Source organism: Schistocerca nitens, chromosome 6 (genome assembly GCF_023898315.1).
Source record: "Schistocerca nitens isolate TAMUIC-IGC-003100 chromosome 6, iqSchNite1.1, whole genome shotgun sequence".
In the NCBI taxonomy this organism is placed as follows: domain Eukaryota; kingdom Metazoa; phylum Arthropoda; class Insecta; order Orthoptera; family Acrididae; genus Schistocerca; species Schistocerca nitens.
Genome location: NC_064619.1, coordinates 496276944 through 496301704, shown reverse-complemented (window position 1 = coordinate 496301704; position 24761 = coordinate 496276944). Strand labels below are relative to the sequence as shown.

General features: G+C 42.8%; 2 protein-coding genes across 2 annotated transcripts in view; one reads left to right on the top strand and one right to left on the bottom strand.

The window, feature by feature from the left end:
• LOC126263423 (GTP-binding protein REM 1-like) overlaps positions 1–24761 on the bottom strand; it is a 259836-nt gene that overhangs the window by 150379 nt on the left and 84696 nt on the right. The window lies entirely within an intron of this gene.
• On the top strand, positions 8181–12351 carry LOC126263177 (uncharacterized). Its single transcript, XM_049960223.1, has 2 exons — positions 8181–8554; positions 10014–12351. Exons 1-2 carry the CDS (start codon positions 8402–8404, stop codon positions 11088–11090), a joined length of 1230 nt encoding a protein of 409 aa, XP_049816180.1. The 5' UTR covers positions 8181–8401; the 3' UTR covers positions 11091–12351.

Below are 24761 nucleotides of genomic sequence, written 5' to 3'. Positions count from 1 at the left end.
TTTGGTGTAATTACTCCAGACAATAGATGCTGTGAGCGTGTTGGAAATGCGCAATGTTCACTCCATTTCGCGGGGACAATAACACCTGTCAGCCATTGGCTTGTGTTTTCCGTGGAGAGCGATTGGACAGGAAGTGCGAAATGAAGAAGGGGGTTAAGCGAGCAGCTCCAAAGTCGAGGCGCATGAAACTGTAAGCTGTCAGCTGTCATTCAATGGCCGCGCGGCACCGCGAGAGATTGGGCAGAGGTTTGTCGCATCGCACCATCGCGCCACATTTGAACATAACATAGGTTATGTTCATGCACACCGAGACAATGCCACACATTGATCTGTTACTGGAGTATGCAGATTGTGACATAAAGTGATTAATCAACTCCGTTACATGCCAAATTTCTGTGTAATTTGCTTGCCTACTCAATTCGGTCCTGAATTTTTGTATCGATGGGTTGAGCATAACTGTAATAAATGTAAATGAGTCTCTGCATTATTATCTTCCGACTTCTATGACGTGGGGCCATTTGAATCTAAATTTCATTAATTTCATTTTTATTACATTTGATGCCCAGTGTGAAGCACACATCGAGGGCTGTTCGAATGTCAGTTTCGAGATCCAATGTTGTGATATTTTTGGTGCATTACTAGGGGCCACATTCTTTTCAGATTCATTCCTTTACTAAAATATTTTCATTTAGAATACAAATTTACGGTAGTGAAGACGTGGATGGTGAAAACGGTTGTGTGTGATTAATTAGGGATGCCTATAGACCGGGACTTGACCAACTAAGTGAAGGTGTGATCGAGCAACCTATTTCATGCACACTGAGGCAATGTAACACAATGATCAGTAATTACAAAGAAATGAGTACCCCTAGCTGCATACAGGCGTTGATATAAGTCAACGGGGACGGTTGAAAATGCGTGCCCCCACCCGGACTCGAATCCGGGATCTGCTGCTTACATGGCAAACGCTCTATTCATCTGAGCCACCGCGTATATATATATATATATATATATATATATATATATATATATATATATATATATATATATATATATATAGGGTGAGTCTTGGGAAAAATTTCGAACAAAAATTACAAAGAAGGCAAAAGAACTGATCCCATTGAAAAAGAACACAAAACACCCCTGGTGGGACTCTGGATGTGAAAAAGCGCTGGAAGAAAGAAAGAAAGCCTTTCTGAAGTATAACAGTAAAAAATCCCCAGAAAATCTAGATCACTTCCACAACACCAGAAGACAAGTGGCAAAAACAATCAGACAAGTCAAAAGGAAGTACCTCAAGGAACAGTGTGAGTCTATTGAAGAAAATTTCCGTAACTATAATGTACGAGACTTCTATAAGACCTTTGCTGGGAGAATCAATGGATACGGCTCACGAAATCTATGTTTCAGAAAACCAGATGGAAAACTAGCGCTCACAAATCGGGAAAATTGTGAGGAGCTGGCAAGATACTTTTCCGGACTCCTCAATTGCCCTGAACCTTCTTCAAGATTCCCTCAAGAAACTGCTGTCTGCACAAATCCAGAATCCCCACCACCTACACTAGAGGAGATCCAAAGACATATTCATAGACTGAAAAACAACAAGGCATCCGGAGAAGATAATATCACTGCAGAACTACTTAAAAATCTTGGACCAAATTCCCTCAAAGAACTCACTCAAATCATCACAGACATTTGGCAGACAGAAAAACTACCAGAAGATTGGAAATGCGCCCTAATTCATCCACTGCATAAAAAGGGAGACATGGCAGATATAAACAACTATCGAGGAATCTCCCTTCTCCAAGTCACTTATAAAATCCTCTCAGCTTGTCTTCTTCAACGAACACAAGAACAACTCGAACACAGTATTGGTGAATACCAAGCTGGCTTTCGCCCTCACCGATCCTGTGCAGAACAAATTTTCAATTTGAAGACAACACTAAAATACAAAGCAGTCAGAAACAGTCCGATCATTTGTTCCTTTGTTGATTTCGCAAAGGCTTATGATTCAATCGATAGGCAACCTCTCTTTATTATCCTTGAGGAGCTAGGACTCGATCCGAAAACCCTAAACCTTATCAAAGAAACGCTCACAAACACAACTTCTAAGATAAAATTCCTGGGTGAAATATCAGAGCCCTTCCTGATCAAAACCGGCGTCAGACAAGGTGACGGCTTGTCTCCACTCCTCTTCAACCTTGTCTTAGACAAAGTCATTCGAGAATGGGAAAAAGAACTGAAGAATCAAAATTACTGGAAGCCTATACAACTAGGAATATCTAAAGATGGTATTAAAATTTCATGCTTGTCATTTGCAGATGACGTGGCCATTCTAGCAGAAAACGAGACCACAGCAATTAAACAGATAGACATTCTCAAAGAATGCGCCGAAAAAGTTGGGCTACAAATTTCCTTCCAAAAAACCAAATTCATCTGCTCAAAATTTGAAACTCAAAAACTGACTACAAAATATGGACATATTGAGAGAGTTCCATTCTTTAAATACTTAGGCGAGGTCCTAGAACCCACAGGGGGAGAGAAAACTGCACAAAAAGTTCGACTGCAAAAACTGAAAAGAGCATACTGGAAAACCCACAACATCTACAATAAAAAGTGTCTCTCCATTCACTCAAAAATACGACACTACAATACAGTAATCAAGCCCGAAGCACTATATGCCAGCGAAACACTCACACTCCATAGAAAAGGCGACCTGGAAGGCATCCTGAAAGAGGAACGCAAAATTATCAGAAAGATTCTTGGCCCAAAAAGAACTGAAGATGGATACAGGTTACAGTCTCGGAAAACTACAGAAAAATTATCTAACCTCGCCGCAGACATCCGGAAAAGAAGACTAAAATTTTACGGTCATATCCACAGACTCCCAACACCCAGACTCTCCCACAAAATTTTAATATACATTGAAAAATTGAAAACCATACCCTGGATACAAGAAACCAAAACAGATCTAGCAAATGCACAAATAAATTCTTCAGAAGTTATAAACAGAAATGTATACAGGCAAAAAATCAATAGTTGGAAAGTACAACCCGAGAATGAAGTTTGCAAGAGACAGGGGACAAAATGGACAGAGGAAAGAAAGAGAATTCATGGGGAAAGAATGAGAGAAGTTTGGAGAATTAAAAAATTGAATCGGAAAAGCTTTGCGTGATCCGTATGGGTCCAATCGCACATAATAATAATAAATACACTCCTGGAAATGGAAAAAAGAACACATTGACACCGGTGTGTCAGACCCACCATACTTGCTCCGGACACTGCGAGAGGGCTGTACAAGCAATGATCACACGCACGGCACAGCGGACACACCAGGAACCGCGGTGTTGGCCGTCGAGTGGCGCTAGCTGCGCAGCATTTGTGCACCGCCGCCGTCAGTGTCAGCCAGTTTGCCGTGGCATACGGAGCTCCATCGCAGTCTTTAACACTGGTAGCATGCCGCGACAGCGTGGACGTGAACCGTATGTGCAGTTGACGGACTTTGAGCGAGGGCGTATAGTGGGCATGCGGGAGGCCGGGTGGACGTACCGCCGAATTGCTCAACATGTGGGGCGTGAGGTCTCCACAGTACATCGATGTTGTCGCCAGTGGTCGGCGGAAGGTGCACGCGCCCGTCGACCTGGGACCGGACCGCAGCGACGCACGGATGCACGCCAAGACCGTAGGATCCCACGCAGTGCCGTAGGGGACCGCACCGCCACTTCCCAGCAAATTAGGGACACTGTTGCTCCTGGGGTATCGGCGAGGACCATTCGCAACCGTCTCCATGAAGCTGGGCTACGGTCCCGCACACCGTTAGGCCGTCTTCCGCTCACGCCCCAACGTCGTGCAGCCCGCCTCCAGTGGTGTCGCGACAGGCGTGAATGGAGGGACGAATGGAGACGTGTCGTCTTCAGCGATGAGAGTCGCTTCTGCCTTGGTGCCAATGATGGTCGTATGCGTGTTTGGCGATGTGCAGGTGAGCGCCACAATCAGGACTGCATACGACCGAGGCACACAGGGCCAACACCCGGCATCATGGTGTGGGGAGCGATCTCCTGCACTGGCCGTACACCACTGGTGATTGTCGAGGGGACACTGAATAGTGCACGGTACATCCAAACCGTCATCGAACCCATCGTTCTACCATTCCTAGACCGGCAAGGGAACTTGCTGTTCCAACAGGACAATGCACGTCCGCATGTATCCCGTGCCACCCAACGTGCTCTAGAAGGTGTAAGTCAACTACCCTGGCCAGCAAGATCTCCGGATCTGTCCCCCATTGAGCATGTTTGGGACTGGATGAAGCGTCGTCTCACGCGGTCTGCACGTCCAGTACGAACGCTGGTCCAACTGAGGCGCCAGGTGGAAATGGCATGGCAAGCCGTTCAACAGGACTACATCCAGCATCTCTACGATCGTCTCCATGGGAGAATAGCAGCCTGCATTGCTGCGAAAGGTGGATATACACTGTACTAGTGCCGACATTGTGCATACTCTGTTGCCTGTGTCTATGTGCCTGTGGTTCTGTCAGTGTGATCATGTGATGTATCTGACCCCAGGAATGTGTCAATAAAGTTTCCCCTTCCTGGGACAATGAATTCACGGTGTTCTTATTTCAATTTCCAGGAGTGTATATAGGGTGAGTCACCTAACGCTACCGCTGGATATATTTCGTAAACCACATCAAATACTGACGAATCGATTCCACAGACCGAACGTGAGGAGGGGGGCTAGTGTAATTGTTTAATACAAAACAATACAAAAATGCACGGAAGTATGTTTTTTAACACAAACCTACGTTTTTTTTAAATCGAACCACGTTAGTTTTGTTAGCACACCTGAATATATAAACAAATACGTAATCAGTGCCGTTTGTTGCATTGTAAAATGTTAATTACATCCGGAGATATTGTAACCTAAAGTTGACGCTTGAAACCTCCGACGTTCAGTTGCGTATTGTAACAAACGCGTGCCACGGTCGGCGAGCAGCATCTGCAGGGACATGTTTACGATGACGACCGTGTTTACGAGTGTGGCTGTAGTGCACTGTTGTGGTTTGGTCTAGCTGTCGCAGTGTCCGCATGTAGCGCTTGTTGCTATTGTTATTCTGCATTCGTCTCCGCACGCAGACCAACTGTAGTACACCGTGTTACCAGACGTCTGTAATAGTGTAGTGTTGTAGGAACTGTGACCATGGTGTATTCGAACTCTGAAAAGGCGGAGATGATACTCATCTATGGCGAGTGTCGACGAAATGCAGCTGAAGCCTGCAGGGTGTATGCAGAACGGTACCCGAACAGAGAGCATCCACCGTGCCGCACATTGCAAAACATCTACCGCCAACTGTATGCAACAGGTATGATCGTAGCACGTAAATGGGTCCGTAACAAGCCCGTCACAGGAGAAGCGGGTGCAGTTGGTGTGTTAGCTGCTGTTGCCATGAACCCACACATGAGTACACGGGACATTGCGAGAGCCGGTGGACTGAGTCAAAGTAGTGTCATGCTCATACTGCATCGTCACCGCTTTCACCCGTTTCATGTATCGCTACATCAGCAATTACATGGTGATGACTTTAATCATGGAGTGCAATTCTGTCAATGGGCAGTTCTACCTGTTTACTGATGATGCGGGTTTCACAAACCACGGGGCAGTGAATCTACGGAACATTCATTACTGGTCCGTGGACAATCCTCGCTGGCTCAGACAGGTAGAGCGACAGTGACCGTGGACTGTAAATGTATGGTGCGGAATCATTGGCGACCACCTCATTGGTCCTCACTCGATTGCAAGGGCCCAAACAGCTGCAACATACATCGCGTTTCTACAGAATGATCTGCCAACGTTGCTCGAAAATGTCCCACTGGAAACGCGTCGACGTATGTGGTATCAGCATGATGGTGCACCTGCACATTCCGCAATTAACACTAGGCTGACCCTTGAAAGGATGTTCGACGGGCGTTTCATAGGACGTGGAGGACGCATAAAGTGGCCAGCCCGTTCTCCTGATCTTACACCTCTGGACTTCTTTCTGTGGGGTACGTTAAAGGAGAATGTGTACCGTGATGTGCCCACAACCCCAGAGGATATGAAACAAGTATTGTGGCAGCCTGCAGCAACATTACACCAGATGTACTGCGGCGTGTGCGACATTCATTACGCCAGAGATTGCAATTCTGTGCAGCAAATGATGGCCACCACATTGAACATCTATTGGCCTGACATGTCGGGACACACTCTATTCCACTCCGTAATTGAAAACGGAAACCACGTGTGTACGTGTACCTCACGCCTCATGGTAATGTACATGTGCGTCAGTGAAAAAGACCAATAAAAAGGTGTTAGCATGTGGACGTAATGTGCTGTTCCAGTCTCTTCTGTACCTAAGGTCCATCACCGTTCCCTTTGGATCCCCACGTAATTCGGTGCTCTCCGATACACACGATCGAACAGCGGAGGAGTGGTACTCAAGTGTCAACTTTAGGTTACAATATCTCCGGATGTAATTAACATTTTACAATGCAACAAACGGCACTGATTACGTATTTGTTTATATGTTCAGATGTGCTAACAAAACTAACGGGGTTCCATTTAAAAAAACGTTGGTTCGTGTTAAAAAACATACTTCCGTGCATTTTTTTATGTTTGTATTAAACAATTACACTAGCCCCTCTCCTCACGTTTGGTCTGTGGAATAGATTCGTCAGTATTTGATGTGGTTTACGAAATATATCCAGCGGTAATGTTAGGTGACTCACCCTGTATATGCAGATTCTTTTATATATGTATGGTACCTTAATATCTACACACATCAGTGTGTTGCTCGTTTTTTCTGTGTCGAACAATATTTACACAAACACGTCACAACGTCACGACGAATGAAACACAATTTTTGTGGCGTACTCGTTTCGGCATTATTATTTTCAAGGCACCTTCAGCGACCTGAAATATGTACATGTTTATGTCTATATTACTTAGTTTACATTTAGGAAACTTCCTGGCAGATTAAAACTGTGTGCCTGACCGAGACTCGAACTCGGGACCTTTGCCTTTCGCGGGCAAGTGCTCTACCATCTGAGCTACCGAAGCACGACTCACGCCCGGTCCTCACAGTTTTAATCTGCCAGGAAGTTTCATATCAGCGCACACTCCGCTGCACAGTGAAAATCTCATTCTGGTTACATTTAGGTCCTTATACTGTATATATCGGTATGATTAGGTGTGGGTTTTTTCGTCTCTCTCTCTCTCTCGATCTCCCTCTCTCTTTCTCTCTCTCTCTCTCTCTCTCTCTCTCTCTCTCTCTCTCTCTCACACACACACACACACACACACACACAGACATACACACATACACAAGCACAAAGATTCCAGGTATCACAAAAACACATTCAGTATCTGGCTATACCATTCGTTAATTGGCAATAACATTCAACAGTTGGCAACACCAACCAAAACAGTACATCAAAACGAGTATTCAGTTCCTAGTACTGTGAAGTCTGAAGCTTTTTACCACTTTTTGCTTCTCTATGAAGCCACTACAATTTAAAGTTCTAATTACAGATTTCGTGGATGTTGGTCTACATGTTGGTTTTCGTTCCTTTGTTATCACTGTTATTCGTCTTATAACTACCATTTCAAATGATGTTTTCAGACTTCACAGTACTAGGAACTGAATACTCGTTTTGATGTACTGTATTGGTTGATGTTGCCAAGTGTTGAATGTTATTGCCAACTATCGAATGATATTACCAGCTACTGAATGTGTTTTTGTGATACCTGGAATGTTTGTGCGTGTGGTACGTGTGTGTGTGTGTGTGTGTGTGTGTGTGTGTGAGGGAGAGAGAGAGAGAGAGAGAGAGAGAGAGAGACGGGAAAAAACCCACACCTAATCATACTGAAACCAACAGCAATTCACACACACACACACACACACACACACACACACACACACACATACACGCTATGGTGGCAAATATACGCTCAATTAAGTAATAATTTTTATTGATCAGACTATGGCTCATGAATGAGCTAAAACTATTAATCAATAAAGGAATTTTAGCGAACTTGACGTAGGATTTTTATCCTCCCATTTTACTAAGATACACTCCTGGAAATGGAAAAAAGAACACATTGACACCGGTGTGTCAGACCAGCACCCCCTGTAAAAGAAAGCCTGTCTACGTAGTGCGTGACGTCACAAGATGGCTACACACATAGTCCCTTCTTCAACAGTTTCACGGAACAGTGCTTGTGAATAGTCGTTCGGCGAGTTACGCGTCAGTTTAGTATTATAGTGAATGGTGTTCCTGCGTTAGTGTACGTGATTTGGTTGTTTAGTTTCTGTGCACTAAACTGGTGATCTGTTTTTCTTTGCTGTGAAAATTTCGTTGCCTGCAAAATGCCGTATCGTTGTTGTGTGCCGAATTGTAGAGGAAATTACGACGGTGGACCAAAAGTAACCGTGTTTAAATTTCCGGAGGATGAAGCAACGAGGAAGAAATGGTTGTCACGTATTCGCAGACATAACTTCACTCCTTCTTCAAGTTCAAGAGTAAGTATTTGTTTTGTTTATTTCTTAAAAGAGGTTAAGTGTGCTAACACAGAATAGGCACTTATGCAGTAAGGAAGGTCAGCGACATTTTGACTAATAGATCTTAACTGAATAAGTGCCGAACTAAATAGCGTTTCGTTTTCTTGCCCTGGCAATTCTACAGTTTAGCTGGTATAGGTTATATGAATTCTGTAAGTTCAACCAGCATAGCCTAAGCACAGTCATACTTACGTAGTTAAATATCTCAGTATATCTTTATACTTACTGTTTATGCTGCCTGTTGTTAGGAATAAAAGTCGGTTTATAATTAAGTACGTGCACTTAAGATACAGACGACTTTCGATGTATTCTGCTTCTGTATTTAGTGTTTCTTTTTGCTGTAAAAGTCTTTAGGAAGTTGCCTGTTCAAAAACAAGTAATGTGGTTTACCCAGAAATTGAAAATGAAGTAAAAACAGTGTCTCAGTCGCTTGTTTTTAATAAATTATTGGTGGGAATTTGAAGTCATTGCAAGGAATGTTACTATTAGGGAATATAGTAGGCTTTAGACTTAACAGTGAACCATAGACAGGAAAAATGAATGGGTACATGAATGGATTAACAGGCCATCACAAAATGCAAAGGGAGAAACTGTGAAAACATAAAAAATACTTGTGGATTTTACAAATTCTTACTTTCTGGGTCTGGAATTTCAGATACATGCCAGTGACCTACACAGCTGTCTTATAGATACACAGCTACAGTACTTGAAAGCAATTGTGTGCTCATGTTTAGCCTAATAGGTAGCACATAAGTGGCAATGTATTAGTTCATCATACTGTCAGTTTTTATGTAAGTTATGAACTGATATCAAAAGCAAAACAGTGTCTATCTGATAAAAAGCACTACCTTTAAGTATTTCGTAGTTCTAAAGGTTACACAGTGTGACAATTACTTTGTATTATTCTGTTACTGTGTCACAGTTGCTTCTATGGATTACACCTGTGTGAGTTTGGTGTCATCATGCTTTCTTGTGTCCGAGGTGTGTGTGTGGGGTGGGGGGTGGGGGGGGGAATAGAGCAAGACATTAAGCAAAAGTCCCACCCCTCTTGTGAATATATGAGCTTCAAGGCTAAATTATAAAAAAAATTGTCACTGTTATTGAATCATGCTACAAACATTAGTCAATGTTTGTAATTTTTGATGGGGAAAGTACTTTCTTCATTTCACCATCTCTTTAAGAGCTTGTTGCCATGACATGTAACTGCATGTGTTTTGATATTGAAGTGTTATTGTTTTATAGAGTTACTATGCCATGGCCACATTTATCACTTGAGTATTCTGCATTTTAGTTGGGAGTCTATTTGTATTTTAGAACTAGAAACTAACTTTATATTCATAAATTGTTTTCACACTATTAATATTGTCATCACATTCAGTTGTAAGCACAGTTTTCATTTTTTATTCATTTTTAATTACAGGTATGTCATGTTCACTTCCACAAGGATGATGTTATTTGGGAAACACAAATTGTGGATGAAAGGACTGGTCAGTTATTAAGAGCCCCCCTTCTCAAACCACGTTTGAGACCACATGCAGTTCCATCACTACTCCCAAACTGTCCTTCCTACCTTTCAAAGGAAGAAAGTAGACGTGAAGGGCCAGAGGAGAAAAAGCAAAGGCTTGAAAATGAGCAGTTAGCTGCAGCGTTACAATATAGTTTAGCATCACAGAAGGACTATGAAAACACTTTCAGCTTCAGTTCTTTAGAAGAGTTGATGTTGCGTACGAAGGAAGTGGATTTGCCCAACGAGTGGAGTGTGATCGAAAAACACAGTGATTTTGTTTGTTTTTTAAAGATAATAAGAAATCCAGCACCATTAATCACACATTCTGTCATTATAGATAGTAATTTAAATGTTTCATTGTTTAAGAAAGATGTACAATTTAAGACATTAGGAAAAAGATCTTTTCCTGTAATTGTAACCAATATCCATGAAATTGTCAGTGTACTGCAGGAGTTTTCAGACACAGATTGTGGGCACTCAGAAACTTCTATAGATAGTATTGTAGAGATAGTGAAAGACAGTCTAGGAGTGCTGAAAGACAGTTTACAGGAGAGTGAAAAGGAGATGGTAGACTTTATATATGAACAAGTTAGTCTCATAAATGTAAAGAAATTTAATCATAGGTTTAGTTCTACATTTATGATACTGTGTTGTTTGCTATTTTCCATTTCATCTCATGCTTACAATTTTTTACGTAGCAGCTCATTAATGAAAATGCCACATCCAAGCACTCTGCGTAGGGTCTGCAGCAAATTTAATGTGAATCCATCTCACGAAAGGCTTGGGGGAAGTAATTTCCTGTCCTATGCAAGACAGAAATTTCAATACTTGAACAGCAATGATGTCAATGTTGTTTTGAGTGTAGATGAAATTCATCTAAATTCTTATTTGGAATATAAAGGAGGTAGTGTTTTGGGCATGTCATATAACTCGGAATGTGCTGCAAACATGGCACATGCCTTTGACAAAGACAAGACAATGCCATTTTGATCACCTTCCTTTATTATTTTGAGAAAAACTTACACAAACTGTGCTATAGCAGACTCCACTTTTTTTGCAAACAAGGTTAGTTTGTTTTGGTGATAAATGGAAGACAAGAGCAAAATTGCTCTATAGTTCTCTACATTCTCTGCAATACTTTTCTTTGTATACTGAAGTTATTACTTTAGCTTGTGATACATGTGAGAAATCTGCCAATTTGTAATGATTCATTAATTGTTACTGTTGAAAAAGCTACTATAGTATTTATGCATTCTTTAGGTAGACAAACTTCGATTTCACGTAGTGTTCGTGGTGTTCCTCTGTCTTCTACTACTGTCACTGTTATGAGTGCAGATGTGCATGCTGTGACAATTGCCCCTCTTTTTCTGAGTTTACTACTTTCTCTGCAGCTGTTATAACTGTTGTTCTCTCAACATTTTCTTATGTAGATCATGTTTGCATATATTTTACTACCAATACAAATGGAGAAGCTGGTGGGGGAGGGCTTTGCAGTACTTTCATGGCCTTTGTGTATAATGATTGGCAGGTCTCCTCATCTAATAGTAATGTAATTCTGGAACAGCTCTCACTTCTGTTACAAGCACTATTGAGTGCCACTAATCCTCAGGTTGACTAATTACTGAGCTCTTTAAATAGATGCTTGCTCTGTGCCATAAAGTGCCTTCTTGTTAGCTCATCTTTGCTGAGGAGAAAAAATCTGAGGTGGACTCTCAGGTATGCCCTTCTGTTGGCTTTTTGAATATATTTGTTTATAAAAGAATATTAAAAAAGCTTAAGCCTGTCACAATTGCTTTTCACTCACCTAATCTAATTAATGTTAGCAGATCATATTCCAACACCACTTGACACATTTTTGCCACATAACATACACTTACAGTTGGTAATTACTTGCAATTTACAGGGTGACCTAATATAATGTCTATATGCATTGCCATTTTTCTACTACAGTGCTTTCATATGCATTCTTCCTCCACAAAACTTTATGGTGCAGTGTTTTATTTGCATTCTTTTAGTGTCCCACTTAAAGACCTTCCATTACTACCCTGGAGATTATAAAATAGCAATTTAATAATTAATGTTGTTCAAAATTTATCATTATTATTCCTAAAATTATGAAACTTAAGTCTCAAGAATGTGGTTATTGTTAATGTTTGGCCTTGGTGTCCATAAGTCTTAATTATTTTGTCCCTACATAGTATTCATGCTGTACATCTATAATTTTCTATTGTGAACCACTATAATCTAAAATTTTTCTCATTCCATGTGTTAGTGATCGACAAGAGTGTATGGAAGATGAACAAAAGAAATAAATAAATTCATTCATACACAGAATTTTTTTACTTAATTTGCATTCATTCATATCAGCATGGTCAGTAGATGAAACTTTTTTTCCACTTCTAAACAATTACCAGTATATATATTTTGGAATGATGATCTGTTAAAGTATTGCAACTAAATAGAGCTGAACCACCACCCCCACCCCTTTCCCCAAACTTACGGAAGGATGAAGTATCTAAGCCACTGGTGAGTGCAGCCCAAATGTGATGCCAAATGAAGGTAAGTGTTCATTTTTCACAATTATTTCATCACAGGTCACATCACGTCATAAAACTTCTCAACAGATGAAATGAAAGTTTACTTCGTAGTTGAAATTTATTTATGTGCAATTCATGCAAACAGTTTGTTTCAAAGTATATACTTCTTAGTACAGAAACATTCTTTCTTCAAAGGTATTCAGTTTAGAGCAGCGAAATTCTAACCTGGTAATCTGTATTTTGAGACCTCATGTAATTTCAATACATAATGGAAATTTAGTTAACTTACTGAGAAAAGAGAATTCATTGAAATTTGTATTGGCATACCAAAACTTTATGGCAATACCATTACATACTCATCTCAGGTCAGTGAGATTTTCTTAATGGAAAGAAAGTTTCTTAGGGAAAGGTGCACAAACTGAGAAGAGATATCATATCATTTATTAGAACTGCATTTTACTTAAAAAATATTAACAGGAGAAATTTCTTTAAATTTAAAAAAAAGCATGAATACGAGGTTGCTGAAATGGTGGACTAAAACATATGTAGAACATGTCTTTCAGGGCAGTGTTAGTTTTTGAAACGACTCATACTATTGCTTATTACCAGTGCCTCTCTCTAGGGGGTGTTATAATTCGAACACTATTTGCCCAATTTTCGTGTTTCTTTTTTTAATTCACACGTATATCATCCAACCAGGTTTTAAAATAGATTTTGCTACATAAGGAATAAGCAGCGGCAATAACAGTGTCCTTAAAATGTTAGCTGCCAGTGTGCTACTTTGCAAATTGCTGTCCACACTATTAGACCTGCGTCAAAGTGATGCAATATTTAACTTAAAAAACATAACAAAAACCCTAATAGAAAGTCCGCGAGAGCATACGAGAATCTTTCGCGGGTGGCTTTCAATCAAAATTTTTGTCATTAAAAATCGTCTTACACAGGAGCTGCAAAACGGAAGAATGGTGAATGGTGGCCAGCCATAAAAGATAAATGTATACCGTTGCAGACGTTTATATTGGCCTTTTCGAGATTTACAATTTATACTACAGCACTTACAGTTTAGGAATGGTATTGGAAAAGAGCACACTGGTGGCAAACACTTGCACTTTGTGTAGCTGACGATCTTTGAACGGCTAACCAAACTGCCATCAAACAAGTCGTGACAATCCCCATTAAAGCAACTTTAAAATAAACTACAATGAAATGGGTCCATTCATTTGGGAGTTTTGATGCCTCAGATAATGAAAGTTATTACAGCCACTTTTTACGTCGGGGCTAAATGGTATGCAGAAATAAGTTACAGACAAAAGAACTGGGTCATTTGAGAAAGGAAATCTTGTAATTCATGAGAGAGGTATGTCAGATTTCTTTACGAATTTTCCTCGTGCGGTTTCCGTAACAGTCTTATTGCTGTGGCCAAACGGACTGCGAGCACCGGCACCAGACTACGTGCGTGACGTCACTGAGCGGGCGCGCAGGCTTTCCTCTATAGGGGGTGCTGGTCAGACCCACCATACTTGCTCCGGACACTGCGAGAGGGCTGTACAAGCAATGATCACACGCACGGCACAGCGGACACACCAGGAACCGCGGTGTTGGCCGTCGAATGGCGCTAGCTGCGCAGCATTTGTGCACCTCCGCCGTCAGTGTCAGCCAGTTTGCCGTGGCATACGGAGCTCCATCGCAGTCTTTAACACTGGTAGCATGCCGCGACAGCGTGGACGTGAACCGTATGTGCAGTTGACGGACTTTGAGCCAGGGCGTATAGTGGGCATGTGGGAGGCCGGGTGGACGTACCGCCGAATTGCTCAACACGTGGGGCGTGAGGTCTCCACTGTGGTGTCACTGCCAGACACCACACTTGCTAGGTGGTAGCTTAAATCGGCCGCGGTCCATTAGTACTTGTCGGACCCGCGTGTCGCTACTATGTGATCGCAGACCGAGCGCCACCACACGGCAGGTCTCGAGAGACGTACGAGAACTCGCCCCAGTTGTACGACGACGTTGCTAGCGACTGTACGGACGAAGCCTTTGCTTTCATTTGCCGAGAGACAGTAGAATAGCCTTCAGCTAAGTTAATGGCTACGACTTAGCAAGGCGCCATTAGCCTTACATAGTTTGATAGTTATCGTATGAAATGTCTCATCAAGAATGCTGTATTCACAACAAGGATAAATAAAAGTTAAGTATTAGAGGAGCTGCATACTTTTCTTATTAGAATTCACTACTTATCCTGTTCCAGAATTCACGCCCGTCTGCGTTAGATAGAGTGCATTTCGGCCTCCTCTATCTACAAGGTGTTGGCACATTCACCAACACATCATCCACAGTACATCGATGTTGTCGCCAGTGGTCGGCGGAAGGTGCACGTGCCCGTCGACCTGGGACCGGACCGCAGCGACGCACGGATGCACGCCAAGACCGTAGGATCCTACGCAGTGCCGTAGGGGACCGCACCGCCACTTCCCAGCAAATTATGGACACTGTTGCTCCTGGGGTATCGGCGAGGACCATTCGCAACCGTCCCCATGAAGCTGGGCTACGGTCCCGCACACCGTTAGGCCGTCTTCCGCTCACGCCCCAACATCGTGCAGCCCGCGTCCAGTGGTGTCGCGACAGGCGTGAATGGAGGGACGAATGGAGACGTGTCGTCTTCAGCGATGAGAGTCGCTTCTGCCTTGGTGCCAATGATGGTCGTATGCGTGTTTGGCGCCGTGCAGGTGAGCGCCACAATCAGGACTGCATACGACCGAGGCACACAGGGCCAACACCCGGCATCATGGTGTGGGGAGCGATCTCCTACACTGGCCGTACACCACTGGTGATCGTCGAGGGGACACTGAATAGTGCACGGTACATCCAAACCGTCATCGAACCCATCGTTCTACCATTACTAGACCGGCAAGGGAACTTGCTGTTCCAACAGGACAATGCACGTCCGCATGTATCCCGTGCCACCCAACGTGCTCTAGAAGGTGTAAGTCAACTACCCTGGCCAGCAAGATCTCCGGATCTGTCCCCCATTGAGCATGTTTGGGACTGGATGAAGCGTCGTCTCACGCGGTCTGCACGTCCAGCACGAACGCTGGTCCAACTGAGGCGCCAGGTGGAAATGGCATGGCAAGCCGTTCCACAGGACTACATCCAGCATCTCTACGATCGTCTCCATGGGAGAATAGCAGCCTGCATTGCTGCGAAAGGTGGATATACACTGTACTAGTGCCGACATTGTGCATGCTCTGTTGCCTGTGTCTATGTGCCTGTGGTTCTGTCAGTGTGATCATGTGATGTATCTGACCCCAGGAATGTGTCAATAAAGTTTCCCCTTCCTGGGACAATGAATTCACGGTGTTCTTATTTCAATTTCCAGGAGTGTATGTTGAGATGCTGGTGTACTTAATTCTAGGTTTTCCATGGTGTTTGTGTGTTATGTGACAAGAGATTACCATTGACGTATGCTGTGTGTTGTCTTATTCTAACTTACGGTGTCTGCTAAAAATCTATACCATTATAGTCACGGGTTTAACGTGGCGCCTGGTCCAATAACCGGTCACGATTATATGGTTGTTGGCGGACATTGTACTGGAGTCCTCGTCGGAACTAACCCAGTTGTCTCTTTGACGTCTGCTACGATGTCTGAACGTCTCCTTTGTTTATAGATGAGGTGTTATGTCGTGGAGATGTATCGTTCATTTAGTTGTATCCATTTCTGTGAGTCCCTGAGTGTGCGTTGTAGTGTTTATGTTGTGATTCCTGTTATGTTTCGGCGTACGTGTGAGTATCTCTCTCAGTACAACAAGATGTGTTCAGGAGATCCATGTTCGCCGCATTGGCAGTTAACTATCTCAGAAAGTGAGACACGCGGTAGGTATGTTGGATATGGGCCATGAGTATTTAGAAATGAACCATGCCAGGTATGTTCCATAAGCTTATTTATGACGTGATATCAGAGAAAACTTTAACTTACGGCCTGTCAGTGACAACGTTATCAGCGTTGATTTAAGAGGAAAACAACATTTTCCTTACGGTGGCCTCTTTTCCCCAGCTTTCCTCTATAAGCCGTCAGCCCATTAGGGAAGCAGCGGCCTTACCGCGTTGCATGCGCCCGTTCCCGCCCGATCAGCGAAATCCGCCCTTTGAGTCAGAACAATACAAAAAAATTAATTATAATTTTTTCGCACAGTTGACGTTTATCACCATAGTATGCGACGAATAGAAGAAGAAATTGGCAAAAAGTAAACAATCAAATATTTTAAGAAGGTGGTTTCACTTTGAAGTATAATTTTAAAATTTTCCGCAAATTTAACCTTTATTATTATAGTAAGCAACGAATACAAGAAGAAATTGGCAGAAAGTAAACAACATTTAAAAAAATTGTGTTTTCACTTTGGAACCACTGGGGCATACAGTTTTTACCACCAACCACATGAAATATTCGAAAGCAATTTCGAAATTTTCCTAGACAAAATCCCACACCTCAAAATTTTCATGAACTCATTGAGCCTAAAACAAAGTATGGCCGTAAATCACAAGAAAAATGGCCCTCAATTTTAATAGATTTATATGGAAAGTACGTACTACTTCCGTTGTTTCGTTTCGAAACCACTCATCATAGCAGTAGTATAAACTCAAATTTACGTCAGTGATCTCCTCATTGTGCTTTGAACGATGTAAGTGACTGCTATAATGGACTACATTCGTGTTTATAAAGAAGGGGGAAAGGAAGGGAAGGGATGGGCGGGAGTTAGTGACTTCAAACCGTACAGGGCATTCTGACAACGCAGCGGCGGAAGCTTCGAATTTGTGCCGGTCCGGAACTCGAGCTCGGATTCACTGCTTCTCATGAGCGTCTGCGTTCACCGCTTCGGATATCCGTAAACGGACCCTGATCGACTCAAATTTCCAACTAATCGCACGCTGCAATGCGGCGCCTCGCGTTCATTAAGCCCCTACTCGCAAATTATTATTCCCCGTAGGAGTTCGGTCGATATTAGTGCATCAACACCGAAACAAACGTCAAGGAGCATTCAAGCTCTGTTCGGACATGTTCCACGTAGCAGACACCACTCAGATATTAGGTTGGAGGATAAGTTTCTCGTGTTTTTGTTCTGCATGTTGGATTCCGGTTACTACAGGTTTATTTATCGATCGACATTTTTATTTTACAATTCACTGTTGCTATATGAGTTTACATGTTGTCATTTTGGCATTTGGAAATAATGAGTGGGGCTGTGGACGCTAGAAAATGGAGTACAAAATGAGAAATCGGTTCATTTGTGACATATTCTTCTGTTTGAGTTCAGAAGAGGGATTACAGCAGCGGATGTAGCCAGAAACATTTGCGCCGTGTGTGGCGGTAATGCCATTGCACAGAGGATGGAAAGAAAATGGTTTTGTTGTTTTAAGGAGGATCGTTTTGATAGTAACTCACCACATTCCTCCGTTTAAATGCACTAATCTACAATGATCCACGGCAGTGTACTCGATAATTGGAAAATGTGATGAATTGTGGTCATTCCACCATCGTGCCACATTTGGATGCATTGAGGGAGGGTGAAAAATCGGGTTTATAGCCACCGCATGCTCTAACCTGTATCGCCCATTTTTTTGGGGGGGGGGGGGGGTTGGGGTCATCAGTCTTCTGACTGGTTTGATGCGGACCGCCACGAATTCCTCTCCTGTGCTAACCTCTTCATCTCAGAGTAGCACTTGCAACCTACGTCCTCTATTATTTGTTGGACGTATTCTATTCTCTCTCTTCGACTACAGTTTTTACCTTCTACAGCTCCCTCTGGTACCATGGAAGTCATTCCCTCACGTCTTAACAGATGTCCTATCTTCCTGTCCCTTCTCCTTATCAGTGTTTTCCACATATTCCATTCCTCTCTGATTCTGCATAGAGGCTCCTCATTCCTTACCTTATCAGTCCACCTAATTTTCAAAATTCATCTGTAGCACCACATCTCAAATGCTTCGATTCTCTTCTGTTCCGGTTTTCCCACAGTCCACGTTTCACTACTATACAATGCTGTACTCCAGACGTACATTCTCAGAAATTTCTTCCTCAAATTAAGGTTGATATTTGATATTAGTAGACTTCTCTTGGCCAGGAATGCACTTTTTGCCATAGTTAGTCTGCTTTTGATATCCTCCTTGCTCCATCCGTCGTTGGTTATTTTACTGCCTAGGCAGCAGAATTCCTTGACTTCATCTACTACGTGACCATCGATCCTGATATTAAATTTCTCGCTGTTCTCATTTCTACTACTTCTCATTACCTTCGTCTTTCTTCGATTTAATCTCAATCCATACTCTGTACTCATAAGAATGTTCATTCCATTAAGCACATCATTTAATTCTTCTTCACTTTCACTCAGTTTAGCAATGTCATCAGTGAATCGTATCACTGATTTTCTTTCATCTTGAATTTTAATTCCACTCCTGAACCTTTCTTCTATTTTCCATCATTGCTTCCTGAATGTAAAGATTGAATAGTAGGGGCGAAAGACTACATCCTTGTCTTACACCCTTTTTAATACGAGCACTTCGTTCTTGGTCGTCCACTCTTATTATTCCCTCTTGGCTCTTGTACATATTGTATGTGACCCGTCTCTCCCTATAGCTTGCCGTTATTTTCCTCAGAATTTCGAACATCTTGCATCATTTTACATTGTCGAACGTTTTTTCCAGTCCAACAAATCCTATGAACGTGTCTTGATTTTTCTTTAGTCTTGCTTCCATTATTAACTGGAACGTCAGAATTGCCTCTCTCGTGCCTTTGCCTTTCCTAAAGCCAAACTGATCGTCATGTAACACATCGTCAATTTTCTTTTCCATTCTTATTCTTGTCACCAACTTGGATGCATGAGCTGTTAAGCTTATTGTGCGATAATTATCGAACTCGTTATCTCTTGCAGTCTTCGGAATTGTGTGGATGATATTTTTCCGAAGTCAGGTGGTATGTCGCCAGACTCATACATTCTACACACCAACGTGAATAGTCTTTTTGTTGCCACTTCCCCCATCGATTTTAGAAATTCTGACGGAATGTTATCTACCCCTTCTGCCTTATTTGATCTTGTCCTCGGAAGGTCCCTTAAATTCTGATTATAATACCGGGTCCCCTATCTCTTCTAAGCCGTCTCCTGTTTCTTCTTCTATCACATCAGACAAATATTCCCCGTCATAGAGACTTTGAATGTATTCTTTCCACCTATCCGCTCTCTCGTCTGCATTTAACCGTGGAGTTCCTGATGCACTCTTAATGTTATCACTCTTGCTTTTAATGTCACCGAAGGTTGTTTTGACCTTCCTGTATGCTGAGTCACTCGTACCGACAATCATTTCATTTTCGACTTCTTCGCATTTTTCCTGCAGCCATTTCGTCTTAGCTTCCTGCGCTTCCATTGCCTTCTGCATCCTCAGGCCGTTGATCGATGATTCTTCTGCCTTCAGGGGCGGTTTCCCACTCCTAGGACAATACAGTGACCCGAACCTCTGTCCGCTCCTCCGCCCTCTTTGACAAGGCCGTTGGCAGAATGAGGGTGACTTCTTCTGTCGGAAGCAGCGGCGGGATTCGAACGCCGGATGAAGACGTTTTCATTAGGAATCAAAGACGCTACGCCAGTACTACGGGCGAAGCTACTGGGTACGAGCAATGGTGTCTTTATGCTAACATACGGAAAAAAAGTATGGTTGAGCCAAAACAAAGCAGCAGCTCTCCGTACAAAGACCTGCAAGCATACACAAAAGGCAATGTCATGCTTCTGGAAAACAGCGACGGTGTGGTGTGCTACGAATTGTTTCTCCGAGGTGTAACCATCATTGCTGAGATTTGTTCTCAACAACTGAGATGTCTTGAAGACGCAATCCAAGAACAACGACCAGGAAGAAAGCGTGAAGTGATGCTATTCTGCGACAACGCCCGTCCTCTTTGTGCTAGACTGATAATAAACACTACACAGGAGCTGGGTTGGGAAGTCATTCCACACCCACCTAATTCACCTAACCTTGCGCCCTCAGATTTTCACCTTTTCCGCGGGCCATCGAACAGCCTTCAAGGAACTTGCTTTCCGAATGAAAATGCATTCCGAACATGGCTCGACGAGTTCTTCACCTCAAAATCTCGTGATTTCGAAAGGTTACCCCAGCGTTGGTACACTATTGTAAATAGTGAAGGAGACTATATTTTTTTTATCTCATGGGACTTAACTGCTAAGATCATCAGTCCCTAAGCTTACACACTACTTAACCTAAATTATCCTAAGGACAAACACACACACACCAATGCCCGAGGGAGGACTCGAACCTCCGTCGGGACCAGCTGCACAGGATACTATATTATTTCCGACTAAACTTTCTATTACGTGCTTGTGTTGTGTTTATTTAATTTATGTAAAGGCGCTGCTAACTTATGTACGAACCTAATACACACGTAGGTCAGTGTACCACTAGATCTGTCTTGCGACAGGTCGGTCGTATCATGCGAAGGGCACTGGTACTTTAAAAATATTAATAGGATGATGGTTTCAGGCAGAAACCACTGGTAGTAAAAGGATATTCTAACGTCGGGGTCGCGCGATTACTTGGCTGGATGACCGTCTGGGTATACCGGCTGCCGTTGGCTCAGGGACACGCAAGTCGCCGAAGTGGCGTATAAACCGAAAGACTTACACCAGTCATGCAGCATTATTAGCCCATTAAGGACAGGCAGCGCGAAACGATAAAGGAAAGAGATATCGGCGGTAGCTGCGAGCCGCGGGCAGAGCCAGTTGTCTGGCCCACTTGTCTGGCCACTGTGGAGGCCTCCCCGTCCGATAAATGCCGCAGGCCCTGCAGATAGCCGCTAAGTGGTAGCGCACTAATTACTATCGACGTGACTCGATTAGTTCCGCGATCCGCAGCGCGCGCCGCGCCGGCAGACTGGGGTGATTACAGCCGCGATTAACAGAATTAGTGGAGCGTCAAACTCGGCCCGCTCGAGCGCCGTGCGCTAGCCAGCCAACTGGACGCACCTCCGTGCCGCTGCCGGCGCAAGGCCGCCGTCTAAGGGTCACGCCACTGCGTCCCACAGCTGCAAACACCGCCCACACAACAGGGCGGCCTCTGCTGGACTGCAGCGCAATGTCAATACCGTGCAAGCGCAGATCCAGGGTTATATTCTTGGCGTAGGGATGCGCAGTGGTGGGGGAGGCGGGTGGGGGGTGAAGGCATAGGTCGTCTCTCCCTCTCCCCAAAGAAGTGTATGGGAGAAATATCTCGGCCATTTGATGTAAAAACTGGTGTTAGACAAGGAAATGACTTATCACTTTCAGCCGGCCGGGGTGGCCGAGCGGTTCTAGGCGCTACAGTTTGGAGCCTCAGTGAGGTTTAAGTAGTTCTAAGTTCTAGGGGACTGATGACCTCAGAAGTTAAGTCCCATAGTGCTCAGAGCCATTTGAACCATTTTATCACTTTTATTGTTTCGACGTGCAAGTCGCCGAAGTGGCGTCAACTAGAAAGACTTGCACCAGGCGACCGGTCTATCCGACGCGAGTCTCTAGCTACACGACATTTAATTTCATTTTTTTTCACTTTTACTGTTTAACTCTGTTTTAGAAAAAGTTGTAAGGATCTAGAATCTGGAATAAAAGAATCACAAAACTGAACCAATAATTCTGCAAATGATATCAAATGGAATTAAGACAAACTGCCTGGATTTTGCAGGCGATCTCGCAATACATTCAGAAAATCTAATAGAAGCAGTTTACTCAAACCTTCTGTGAAAAATAGCGAACAGCACTGGTCTCAAAATTTCATTTGAAAAAACAGAATTCCTGACAAATACAAACAACAACGACTACGAAGTTCCGCGTTCTGGAACTAGGCGGGCCAATGGGGTCCTACCGACCGCCGTGTCATCCTCTGACGATGGTGTCATTGGTTGCTTGAGGTCAGCACACCGGTCTCCTGGACGTCGTCAGCTTTCTTGACATTGGAACCGCTACTAATCGGGCGAATAGCTCCTCACTTGGTCTCACGAGGCTGAATGCACCCCGTATCAGTCCTCCCAGCAAGGAAACATTCCGGCAGTACCGGGAATCGATCCCGGGTCCCCCACGTGGCAGTCAGCCGCGTTGACTCAGTAGCGGAGGTGGGCACGACAAATACGAAAAATTGCATCAAAGTACATAGAAACACAAATGGTTAAAATAGAGCGAGTTAGTAAATTTAAATATTTTGGAATAACAATCCAATAGAAAGGACTAGAAAAACGTGCAATAGATGTAAGAGTTAATGAAATGGATAGAGTAAATGATTTGACAAAAAATCTACAACAAGAATATCTAGAAAAACAAAACTGTACTACAAAGGTAAGAACAGTTTGTTTTTAGGTATGTGAGTGCTTACCCATGAACTATAAGCTGGACAGAGTAGAGATATATGAAAGACGGATTATTGAGGAAATGACGTAATACCGACTACAAATAGTTCGGAACTGAGAAGTTACGAGATCTACGAAAATACGAGTATAGAGAAATATCAGAAGTAACGACAAAGTGAAGATAATTGAGGTACTCGGTCGTAAAACATGGTATCTAACAATATTTGCCAATGAGCGTTTTTGGCAACGTCGGACTCCTTACAGCTGATTTAATAGGTTGGTGAAGGAATCTGTGGGAGATGTGTACGTTGTAAGAAATTATGTTGGTGTTATGTTATGGTAAGTGACAACTGACTGCAGGTAAAACATTGTAAGTAACAAACATGGCGGCCCGACACAGTCTGTTCCGTAGTGATGAGGAACTTGAATCGAAAGTTTCGAGCGCTAACAATAATTCTGACTACAGTTCTTCCTGTAATGACGAAGATGAAAGCCCAGAGTATTACCCTGTTTATGAGTGCAAACAAATCGGATGCAAATTACTCCTTAAAAGGTAAGAACAGATGCCTTTATTTCTTAATCTATTTGAAGTAAAAGAAGGTATGTACTGCACTTACCAAGTTTTACTGCCTGTTCCGTACTGAAACTTTTCAAAAACGGGAATTCTGAACGTTCCTTTCATCAAATATGAACTGAGTACATGGTACCCAAACTTCGTAAAACATAAACACAATGCATTATATAGAAATAACCGAAATAGGTTTCATTTTGACTCGCAAATTATAAATATGTGCGAAGGTGACCACGGTATCTACTGAAGTTACCATTTTTTACACCCAATAGGGTAAATCACTCAGGATTTTTTCTATTATCATAGTGTAACTCAGTTCTTCAGAAGAAATGTTAGCGACTTAAGCGCTTGACTACCAAGCCAAAGGTCACGAGATTGAATCCTGGTCGGATCACGAAGCGTTTTCAGTTAATCTTCGACCCGATCGTTTTCAATAAGATACGAATTACACCAGATACAGCCTCGGTTAGGCTTCCGCGTTGAACTGTAGATCCCTTCTTTTGCAGGTTGGGGATACGGGGACCTCCCAAGTGGCTTCAAGTTGATAGACTAGCAGCAGAATCGGGAGGCACACGAGGTTTTTATTATTATCTCTTGCACTTTTTTTTTTATTAGAAAGAAGGGTAATGAGCTTTTCGATACAAGTATTCCTTGTTTTGTTTCAGAAATCGACCGCGCTCAATATCAACCAGGATTGTGAATCGGAACCATGTACCAGTAGGTCTACAACCAACAGTCATGATGAAAACAATGCGGATGTAAGGTCACCTATTGCTTCTGGAAAATCTAATCCGCCTAGTAGAGTCCGTTATGCAGGATCGTCGGTACCTCTTGAACAAAAGGATACTGTAGATGATCAGGAAAAATCAGACAAAAAAGGTAGAAAAAGGAAACGTGGGGTACACCAACAGGAAAAAATAAAAAATTAAGAAATTTAGGTAAAAGCTATTTGTCTTATCGAGGAAAAGGAAATCCACAAGCACCTCGAGAAGCAATCCCAGATTGCCTTTGTAAGAAAAAATGTTTTGCAAAGATTGGTGCTGACGAACGACATTCGGTGTTTGAATAGTTCAATAGAATGCGAAACTACAACATCCAAAACGCTTATCTATTTGGTCTAATAAATGTTAAAAAACTACCAGAAGTACGAAAAAGAGTGAAGTTCCTCTCGAAGTAAATTTACCATT